The sequence below is a fragment of the Aedes albopictus genome, chromosome 1 (genome assembly GCF_035046485.1).
Source record: "Aedes albopictus strain Foshan chromosome 1, AalbF5, whole genome shotgun sequence".
NCBI classification, from domain to species: domain Eukaryota; kingdom Metazoa; phylum Arthropoda; class Insecta; order Diptera; family Culicidae; genus Aedes; species Aedes albopictus.
The window spans coordinates 318,371,583-318,383,696 of NC_085136.1; the positions used below are offsets into that span (position 1 = coordinate 318,371,583).

At 42.4% G+C, this 12,114-nt stretch overlaps 1 protein-coding gene across 1 annotated transcript; it reads right to left on the reverse strand.

Annotated features, from left to right (window-relative positions):
• Window positions 1–662: 662 nt before the first annotated feature.
• Window positions 663–11,648, reverse strand: LOC109398576 (oxysterol-binding protein-related protein 8; the record flags this gene model as incomplete). Its single annotated transcript, XM_062861104.1, has 9 exons — window positions 663–3,491; window positions 3,539–3,855; window positions 3,923–4,787; window positions 9,662–9,840; window positions 9,907–10,055; window positions 10,151–10,600; window positions 10,848–11,069; window positions 11,135–11,366; window positions 11,433–11,648. Coding segments are annotated over 9 exons (2,946 nt in total), but the record flags the coding sequence as incomplete, so codon positions are not given.
• Between the last annotated feature and the right edge of the window lie 466 nt (window positions 11,649–12,114).

Sequence of the window (12,114 nt, forward strand, 5' to 3'; positions counted from 1 at the left end):
TTGCTTGCCGATTTCTTTCCGCCTCTGTGGTCGGCCCACCTCCACTCTCCGCTCCCGAATTTCTGTTGCTACTGGTTTTTGGTGATATCGACGATGGAGCTTGGAGATTCAATCGATTGGAGATCCAATTGTGAGGCCTTACTTGCCTTACCGGTCAGACTAAGGCCTGAGTGTCGTCTGCTGTACGTTGGAGTCGTCTCCATTCCACTCAGTCCATGGCTGTGCGTCTTCAGTTCAGCACTCTGCGAAGGATCCACAGATCGTCCTCCACTTGGTTGACCCACCTAGCTCACTGTACACCACGTCTTCTTGTACCGGTCGGATGGCTCTTGAGAACCATTTTAATCGGGTTGCTATCCGATATCCTGATGGCGCGACCCGCCCACCGTAGCCTGCCGATTTTCTCGGTGTAGACTCTCAGCAGCTGATGCAGTTCGTGGTTCATTCGCCTTCTCCAAGTTCCGTCTTCCAATTGCACTCCGCCGTAGATGGTACGCAACACCTTCCGTTCGAAAACTCCAAGGGCGCGATTGTCCTCTTCACGTAGAGGTTTCGTGCCCATAGAGGACTACCGGTCTAATCAGCGTTTTGTAGAGAGTTTTAATTTTGTTAAGATTTCTCATGGAGCTTGTCATCATTTAGTGGAAACTCAACAAGCACAGTTTCATGTAACCAGTTTTTAATTTGTATTCGTTTCAGTAACAATTCAATTCAATTATAATTTATATCGATTCTGGGCTCCCATTTTGACTTGGGGAACTGCCAGCATGTTTTGTTCTTTAACTTGATTCAATATATTATTTGTGTATGATTAATTTTTCTCATTGCTAATTTAGCCATTTTCCGTGATTGTTAATCGTTTTGTTATGAAATATGTATTATTAATTTTACGTTTAATGGCTTACCATTCTCACAAATCGTGTTTGTTTAAAACTTCCAAAGAACGCCATTTGATTATGAATAACCTAATAGTACTGCGCTGTGTTCCGATACCCTCCCCTTTGACCTAGTACGTAACCACCAAATAGTGAGGGAATTACTCGTGGTTTGGGTATACAAATAAGTAATTAATATTCTTTTGTGTAAATTAAACGTTACCTACAGATCCGATTTGTTTACGCTTTAAATACACAATACACCAAAACTTGCAATCAATATTGATAGGGAGGAAACTTTCCAAACACTTTGTTTTAATCGAAATTACGTTTCTACTGCACATGTTTCACTATACACCGTCTAATACACACGAAAGTAGTACATAGTTAACTCAAAATAGTAGAACACTTAATACACCGCCTCTATAACCGATATGAATGACACAAAGATGAAACCGGACACAAAAAACAATCGGAACGAATCCCGAAAGGACTAAAGTATCATAAGAGGTATTACTTTTTTATCATTCGCCTTCTTCTCTATCACGTTCAAAGATCTATAGATATTTAATCAGTTGTTAACATTGTTCTCCAAAGTGGGTTCCAGTGTTGTTCTATGAGTAGAAATAGTATTGCGGTCGATAGATTTGCAAAAAGAAAGAACTGTTCGATCGATCGCGATCGCGATCACGATCGGATTCACTAGCTAGACTAGCTGCGTTTGCAATTATGTAGCTACAAGAGTTGTGTAATTGTTAGTTTTAATTGGGTTGTTCATTTCTTCATTTATGGGGGTGAGTAATGTTGCCAATTAAGCAGATCGTTTTGTCTCAGTGTGCTGCTCGATTATCTGCGAGCGTCCCTGCCTCTACTCTACACATAGTAACAGCCCGAGTATAGGCGGAATGTAAATGCTTAGAGATAAGATTGCGGTGCGGGGATAAAAGCAGGAAGGCGTGCTTTATGGAAAGCTGTGTTTTCCTATATAGTGCTAGTTTTGGTGCCACAGAGGCGCTCGGGTTGCCATCCGGGGTAGCTTTTATCCTGGCGCAATTGGCAAAGCTTACTGTTGGACTTGGACGTAACAATGTAACCTACGGTTATGTATGGCTTTCGAGGTGAGGACATGCGCGTGAGCTAGCTCGTGCGAGGTGGGGGTGAGAATTTGAGGTTGGATTTGGTTTGTGTCCTTGTTAGTGCTTTGTTGAGTGCAGCAAAGGTGACATATATTTTGGCAACGTAAAATGGGAACAACTCTGTGGTCACTAAACGGTTTTGGTAATTTTTTACTGAAAGCTTCGTTGAATCATAAAACATAAGTGATCCGATTTTGTCAGCCCCTTTTCGGAACACATTTTTTGCTCTCTTCAAAAACTTAAACAGTTTTTCAAACTTTTTATCCCTCTATGTTCAGCATCTCAGCTGTAGTTTAGTGATAAATATTAATAAATTGCTTAAAATGTGACCGTAAGATAATGAGAGCAAAATGTTTGTCGCAAAATGGGGCTGGCAAAATCGGGTTCTTACTGTATTAAATAAACAGTACTACAATTTCGATATTAGAGCTGCTAAAGCCATGCCAAACTTTGTCAATATTTCGAAACAATGTCGATATTAAAACTGCTAAAACAATGTAGCTCTGTCAAAATATTTGCTTTGAAATATAAAAAAAGCTTGACCCCAAAATTTTGGATCTGAAATCATGAAGCCATCCTAAACCATGTTAGCAAAACTCCACGTAAAAACCAATCAAAAGCAATCAACCAGAACATATTTTACAAGATTCATCAAATAGAAATTATCACATTTTCTTAGCGCTATGATGAAGATGTATTAACACTTATTCAAAGTAATGATTCACATAGATGAAAGTAGGAAATTCATTGAACGACCACTCGTGTAGAAAGACCTCAAAAAGAAACCCATGGGATAAGCTCAGTGTATAAAAAAGCGCCTCGCCTACATATACGTGTAATTGTATACTAACGTTTGACTATTTTATCTTATTATTTCAAATATTTCCTTACTGAAAAAAGCATTCCGACTCGTTATTGCTGAATTACAAGCTATTTTCTTTCGTCCAAAAACCAAAAATTTATCGACACTGGCAACCTTTTAGGCAATGTGTGTCCCTCCCGCCCTTTCGTCTTTTACCGAACCACCCGCCGTTCCTCCTGTATCAGGTGCCAGAACACGTCCAAAACTAGTCTAGGGAATCGAGACGCCGATTCCCCTCATGTAATGATTGTTCTTCAAACAGGAATTTTGCTCGTGCTCGATAGCTAGAAACTGACCTTCACTTACGAACTACTGCTACCACCGCCGTCACCTCCCGTTGAACTTCCGCCACCGCCACCACCACTCGCATTGGCCAGCGATCGCTTCGTGAGGAACCACGCCACCAGTACCTGTATCAGCAGTCCGACCACCCCGAAGGCAATCGCCCGGAGGGTTGTGGGCGACAGAGGTCCTGCGCCTTGACTATGATGGCTGCTCGTCTTCGGTGCCCAGTGGATCTTGTCCATGTCAAGCTGCAGCTTGGACAGTTTCTTCGAGTGCTCCTCCAGCTTCTTGTTGATGTCGTCCAGCGTGTGCATTACCCTGCGTTTACTGAGACTGTTAATTTGGGGGGATGTCGTTTCGCTAATGGTTCAAACACTCACCTTGTATTGGAGATACTAATGTCATGTTCATTCGAGTGACTAGAATCCGAGTTGGGATCGTTCAGATCCGGCGTGGATGTGTTGGATGAGATTTTGCGAGTCTTCAGGACTGTCCCGGCGACGACCATGCGGCTCTTTCGAAGTGAACCACGCGATTCTGCCTGCAGAATGCTCAGCGGTTCGGTGCTGACAACGGAAGCCGTCCGGACCATCGGCGCCTGGTGCCGGGTCTTCGTTTGGATCCGGTAGTTACTCTCGTACTGCCGCAGATCGTTGCGAGGATCCCACGGACGCAGGTCTGCGTACTTGTAGTGATACTGTTGCGAAATAGAAAGACCAAAATTGATTCAGAGATTCAACGCCACCCATCCGAAATCAACCCACCTGTCCGGTGACCAGATCCTGCTGAAACAGTGCCGGAATCCACTCCGTACACGTCGCTTTGCGTTCCTTAGCCGAAATTCGCTGCGCTTCCTCCAGGGCGGTCTTCTCTTCGGTCGCTCCCACCTGGTCGTCCCGTCGGATCGCAGCCGTAACGTGTTGCCACAGCCGTTCCGATTCGGTCATTCCCTGCGATTCCATCGGCACCGTGAAGCGCTTCAACCGTTTCGCACGGATATCCGTCGACGGATTGAACAGCACCGATTCCTCATTGGTGCGCGAATCCTTAATCCTAATCTCCCCGTCCCAGTGGCCGTTGATGGTGGCCAGAGTTTCCTTGCCCAGCTTGAGCTTACCGGTGATCAAGTTGGTGTACTCGTTGCCTCCCAGGAACGGTTTCAACTTGAACTCCAGTTCCGTTTTGTAGCCCGTATTTTCACACTCGACAGAGACCTTACCTCCCAGTTCCATCGACAGCGTCCCCATCAATATCCCCTTGCAATGAGCGTACGGCACCGTCAACGTATAACTCTCGCCCCGCGGCAGCAGAGTCAACGTGGCCACACCCTCCAGTATCGCCGAAGTACTGTTGCCGTAGAATTTCGACTTGGCCAGAATGCTGCAACTGATGCAGAATCCATCCTGCCGATTGGTGACGTAGAATACCGAAATCGGCGGATGGTGGGACACCTGTTCGGCGATGTAGAACGTCCGGCTGCCATTCTCGTGCTGCCAGTAGCAGCGGAACGTTTCGCCCAGTATCGGATTGTAGGGCTTCTTGAGACCCTTGGGCTTTTTGTAGAACCCGGACAGGTACCACTGCACTACCGTTTTCATGCGGGTGAACGGGTCGTCTTCCATAACGGCTCTGCAGGAGAACGCGGAAAGATCATTAGAAAAAAATGTTTTATAATCGGTTTCATCGCGAATCCAATCCAATTGGTTTGGATTTGGATTTATATTGGATTGGATTTGGATTGGATTTGGATTGGATTTGGATTGGATTTGGATTGGATTTGGATTGGATTTGGATTGGATTTGGATTGGATTTGGATTGGATTTGGATTGGATTTGGATTGGATTTGGATTGGATTTGGATTGGATTTGGATTGGATTTGGATTGGATTTGGATTGGATTTGGATTGGATTTGGATTGGATTTGGATTGGATTTGGATTGGATTTGGATTGGATTTGGATTGGATTTGGATTGGATTTGGATTGGATTTGGATTGGATTTGGATTGGATTTGGATTGGATTTGGATTGGATTTGGATTGGATTTGGATTGGATTTGGATTGGATTTGGATTTGGATTGGATTTGGATTGGATTTGGATTGGATTTGGATTTGGATTGGATTTGGATTGGATTTGGATTGGATTTGGATTGGATTTGGATTGGATTTGGATTGGATTTGGATTGGATTTGGATTGGATTTGGATTGGATTTGGATTGGATTTGGATTGGATTTGGATTGCATTTGGATTAGATTTGGATTGGATTTCGATTGGATTTGGATTTGGATTGGATTTGGATTGCGATTTGCATTGGATTTGGATTGGATTTGGATTGGATTTGGATTGGATTTGGATTGGATTTGGATTTGGATTGGATTTGGATTGGATTTGGATTGGATTTGGATTGGATTTGGATTGGATTTGGATTGGATTTGGATTGGATTTGGATTGGATTTGGATTGGATTTGGATTGGATTTGGATTGGATTTGGATTGGATTTGGATTGGATTTGGATTGGATTTGGATTGGATTTGGATTGGATTTGGATTGGATTTGGATTGGATTTGGATTGGATTTGGATTGGATTTGGATTGGATTTGGATTGGATTTGGATTTGGATTGGATTTGGATTGGATTTGGATTGGATTTGGATTGGATTTGGATTGGATTTGGATTGGATTTGGATTGGATTTGGATTGGATTTGGATTGGATTTGGATTGGATTTGGATTGGATTTGGATTGGATTTGGATTGGATTTGGATTGGATTTGGATTGGATTTGGATTGGATTTGGATTGGATTTGGATTGGATTTGGATTGGATTTGGATTGGATTTGGATTGGATTTGGATTGGATTTGGATTGGATTTGGATTGCATTTGGATAAGATTTGGATTGGATTTCGATTGGATTTGGATTTGGATTGGATTTGGATTGCGATTTGCATTGGATTTGGATTGGATTTGGATTGGATTTGGATTGGATTTGGATTGGATTTGGATTGGATTTGGATTGGATTTGGATTGGATTTGGATTGGATTTGGATTGGATTTGGATTGGATTTGGATTGGATTTGGATTGGATTTGGATTGGATTTGGATTGGATTTGGATTGGATTTGGATTGGATTTGGATTGGATTTGGATTGGATTTGGATTGGATTTGGATTGGATTTGGATTGGATTTGGATTGGATTTGGATTGGATTTGGATTGGATTTGGATTGGATTTGGATTGGATTTGGATTGGATTTGGATTGGATTTGGATTGGATTTGGATTGGATTTGGATTGGATTTGGATTGGATTTGGATTAGATTTGGATTGGATTTGGATTGGATTTGGATTGGATTTGGATTGAATTTGGATTGGATTTGGATTGGATTTGGATTGGATTTGGATTGGATTTGGATTGGATTTGGATTGGATTTGGTTTGGATTTGGATTGGATTTGGATTGGATTTGGATTGGATTTGGATTGGATTTGGATTGGATTTGGATTGGATTTGGATTGGATTTGGATTGGATTTGGATTGGATTTGGATTGGATTTGGATTGGATTTGGATTGGATTTGGATTGGATTTGGATTTGGATTGGATTTGGATTGGATTTGGATTGGATTTGGATTGGATTTGGATTGGATTTGGATTGGATTTGGATTGGATTTGGATTGGATTTGGATTGGATTTGGATTGGATTTGGATTGGATTTGGATTGGATTTGGATTGGATTTGGATTGGATTTGGATTGGATTTGGATTGGATTTGGATTGGATTTGGATTGGATTTGGATTGGATTTGGATTGGATTTGGATTGGATTTGGATTGGATTTGGATTGGATTTGGATTGGATTTGGATTGGATTTGGATTGGATTTGGATTGGATTTGGATTGGATTTGGATTGGATTTGGATTGGATTTGGATTGGATTTGGATTGGATTTGGATTGGATTTGGATTGGATTTGGATTGGATTTGGATTGGATTTGGATTGGATTTGGATTGGATTTGGATTGGATTTGGATTGGATTTGGATTGGATTTGGATTGGATTTGGATTGGATTTGGATTGGATTTGGGTTGGATTTGGATTGGATTTGGATTGGATTTGGATTGGATTTGGATTGGATTTGGATTGGATTTGGATTTGGATTGGATTTGGATTGGATTTGGATTTGATTTGGATTGGATTTGGATTGGATTTGGATTTGGATTGGATTTGGATTGGATTTGAATTGGATTTGGATTGGATTTGGATTGGATTTGGATTGGATTGGATTTGGATTGGATTTGAATTTGGATTAGATTTGGAATGGATTAGATTTGGATTGGATTTTAATTGGATTTGGATTAGATTCGGATTGGATTTGGATTGGATTTGGATTGGATTTGGATTGGATTTTGGTTGGATTTGGATCGGATTTGGATTCGATTTGGATTGGATTTGGATTGGATTTGGATTGGATTTGGATTTGGATTGGATTTGGATTTGGATTTGGATTTGGATTTGGATTTGAATTGGATTTGGATTGGATTTGGATTGGATTTGGATTGGATTTGGATTGGATTTGGATTGGATTTGGATTGGATTTGGATTGGATTTGGTTTGGATTTGGATTGGATTTGGATTGGATTTGGATTGGATTTGGATTGGATTTGGATTGGATTTGGATTGGATTTGGATTTGGATTGGATTTGGATTGGATTTGGATTGGATTTGGATTGGATTTGGATTGGATTTGGATTGGATTTGGATTGGATTTGGATTGGATTTGGATTGGATTTGGATTGGTTTTGGATTGGATTTGGATTGGATTTGGGATGGATTTGGATTGGATTTGGATTGGATTTGGATTGGATTTGGATTGGATTTGGATTGGATTTGGATTGGATTTGGATTGGATTGGATTTGGATTGGATTTGAATTTGGATTAGATTTGGAATGGATTAGATTTGGATTGGATTTGGGATGGATTTGGATTGGATTTGGATTGGATTTGGATTGGATTTGGGATGGATTTGGATTGGATTTGGATTGGATTTGGATTGGATTTGGATTGGATTTGGGATGGATTTGGATTGGATTTGGATTGGATTTGGATTGGATTTGGATTGGATTTGGATTGGATTTGGATTTGGATTGGATTTGGATTGGATTTGAATTGGATTTGGATTGGATTTGGATTGGATTTGGATTGGATTGGATTTGGATTGGATTTGAATTTGGATTAGATTTGGAATGGATTAGATTTGGATTGGATTTTAATTGGATTTGGATTAGATTCGGATTGGATTTGGATTGGATTTGGATTGGATTTGGATTGGATTTTGGTTGGATTTGGATCGGATTTGGATTCGATTTGGATTGGATTTGGATTGGATTTGGATTGGATTTGGATTTGGATTGGATTTGGATTTGGATTTGGATTTGGATTTGGATTTGAATTGGATTTGGATTGGATTTGGATTGGATTTGGATTGGATTTGGATTTGGATTGGATTTGGATTGGATTTGGATTGGATTTGGATTGGATTTGGATTGGATTTGGTTTGGATTTGGATTGGATTTGGATTGGATTTGGATTGGATTTGGATTGGATTTGGATTGGATTTGGATTGGATTTGGATTTGGATTGGATTTGGATTGGATTTGGATTGGATTTGGATTGGATTTGGATTGGATTTGGATTGGATTTGGATTGGATTTGGATTGGATTTGGATTGGATTTGGATTGGATTTGGATTGGATTTGGATTGGATTTGGGATGGATTTGGATTGGATTTGGATTGGATTTGGATTGGATTTGGATTGGATTTGGATTGGATTTGGATTTGGATTGGATTTGGATTGGATTTGGATTTGATTTGGATTGGATTTGGATTGGATTTGGATTGGATTTGGATTGGATTTGAATTGGATTTGGATTGGATTTGGATTGGATTTGGATTGGATTGGATTTGGATTGGATTTGAATTTGGATTAGATTTGGAATGGATTGGATTTGGATTGGATTTTAATTGGATTTGGATTAGATTCGGATTGGATTTGGATTGGATTTGGATTGGATTTGGATTGGATTTTGGTTGGATTTGGATCGGATTTGGATTCGATTTGGATTGGATTTGGATTGGATTTGGATTGGATTTGGATTTGGATTGGATTTGGATTTGGATTTGGATTTGGATTTGGATTTGAATTGGATTTGGATTGGATTTGGATTGGATTTGGATTGGATTTGGATTGGATTTGGATTGGATTTGGATTGGATTTGGATTGGATTTGGATTGGATTTGGATTGGATTTGGATTGGATTTGGATTGGATTTGGATTGGATTTGGATTGGATTTGGATTGGATTTGAATTGGATTTGGATTGGATTTGGATTGGATTTGGATTTGGATTTGGATTGGATTTGGATTTGGATTTGGATTTGGATTTGGATTTGAATTGGATTTTGGTTGGATTTGGATCGGATTTGGATTCGATTTGGATTGGATTTGGAATGTACTCACTTTGACAGGATATCCGCGTGATAGTACGAATCGGCAAGTTTGTCCAGGAAAGACCGCGGTTCCAGAATGAACGTAGGCAGCACCACCTTGCTCAGATCCATACCCGGGCGAACCTGCTTGACCAGAAACCATATCAAGCTCTTATGCTCCTCGGGAAGTTCTTCCACCTGTTCGCCGGCCTGTAGAATACGAGGGATGTTAGTCTGTCCATCATCTACCTAACGAAAATGGTACTCAGATCTTACCGCTCCAAACTCCTCTTCGGGCGAGTGTACGTAGGGCGTCTCCGGAAACTCTTCCACTTCCATGCCTTCACCCATGTCCGACTCCGAGTCGGATTCCCCGGCTGACATGACCAGCGTTCCCTGATCCGGTTGACTGTCGATGTCCAAATCTAAAATGACAATACAGTTGTGAGAGATTCGATTTCAAACCATCCCAGCAGAAATTGAAGAAAACTTCGGAACAACTAAAGGAACAACATCTAACATTTATCGTCGGAAATCCGAATCGTGATGCCAGAGGTTCCACATTCCTTGTTGAACTCGGCTGGACTGCTTCGGCGACGTGCACGCTGCTCATCGGCGTCATGTCCTGGAGAGAACCCGACCTGCAGTGAACCGCGTCTTCGCTCGTACGACGGAAAACCTCCGTTTTCGTCGAACACATCGTCATCGATGCCCGCCGGGGACAGAGATCCGGACTGCTGTTCAACGCCACTCTCCGTCGACAGATAGCGGAGAAAGTCGGGCGAATCGCGCAAGTACCGCTCCCAGTGAGCCACCGCCAGGTACAGCTGCTGAAAGATCGGAGTCGGCGAGGGACAAGGACTACGGCGGAAGGACTTTTCTATGGTTTCTACTTGGAGGTTGTTTTTGTCCGGCGGGGATGGCGGAAGGTACTTCATTAGGTAGGTCAGGTGCTCTTTCAATTTGGGGACTACACCAGGGAGTGGGTGTTAGCAAGGAAGTCGATTGCATCGGTTAGAGTGGACACAAGGCGGACGTGACACCGAACAACAGAGAGTTAGCATGAACAAGTGTATTACAACGATCAACGAGCGATACAAAGCACGTTTTGGACCGGAGGAAATGTAGAGAAAACAGACGAATTAGTGTCCGGAAACGGTAAGTTATGAGGAATCTTCTGAACAAAAGATGTACCGGCAAGACTTCACCGAACTTACCATGCTCGTCAAAGTGCTTCTCGTAGTCCGCTTCGGACCACTGCGTCTCGTGAGTGCTGGTGGCTCCTTCCATGCTGCTTGTGTCAATGACCGGTACGGAACGTACCAATAGGGCTGAACACCTCAGGGACAGTTCCAGTGCATCCATCCAGCACTTTCCGGCTGCCTGGCTGGGAGCTCGGAAGATGAGGTACGATGTGGGCAGCGGTTGAACGACGGCACCTGGAAAGGATGACGAGTCGTTAAGGTATCTTAGTTTCCGGGATCCACGGAAGAAGGTTACCAACCCATAGTCTCTTTATCCGGGCCCCGTGGGGCCCATATCGTTTGATCCATCGGGTGGAACAGTTTGAAGCAGAAGCCATCCTTCTTGCTGGGCCGTTCGATCACCTGGCACGACGTTAGCAGAACGGTTCCCACCCAGTGACTACTTTTGGTTTTCGGACTTTTGTAGATGAACAGGAGACCTGGCTTCAGGACGCACCATAGCTTGGTCCAGGATTTGAGGGTTCCTCTGATCTGCAGGCGTATTAGAAGTTGAGAATTAGATTGGAACAAGAGTTTTCAGTGCGTAGCTTAACCTACCTTCAACCAGTCTGCTAGGACAATGACAGCCGGATCTTGAAGCGAGTTCAACAGTTCCGATGCGACTCGTTTCTTTTCTCGGCGGTAGTTTTTTCGTTGTGCTTTGTATGATTCCTTGCGATTTAGCTTGGTAGAATCGTTGTTTGATTGCTGCGGAGAAAGGGAGAAGAATTGGATGTTAAATATAATATGAAGTGATTCAATATAGTTAGTTGATTTCGATATTCAGCTTCGAGATGCCAAAGACAAACTTGGCAGGAAACAATTTGGATACAAAAAAAGTTTATTTTTCCTGTAACGCTCTTAAGATCCTCTGGAATCTCTCAATACGCCACTGAAACTCGCTAGCAATTCTATGAAACTTTCTTGAACGACTCTGAACCCCCTAAAACCACCTCGGACTCCATGTAACGCACCTAAGACTCTCAGAAACCCCCGAAAACGCTCCTGTAACGCCTTCGGCCCCCCTTGGAAATTCTCTGAAACTTCCTGATATGCCACCAAAAACCTCCTGAAACCCCCTCGGACCTTATGTAACGCACCTGAGACTCTCCTTAACCCCCGAAAACGCCTTTGAAACTCGCTGAAATGATCCTTCCTGAGATACCACCGAAAACTCCCGAAACCCCCTCAGACGTGCCATGTAACGTACCCAAGACCCTCCGAGACCCCCGAAAACACC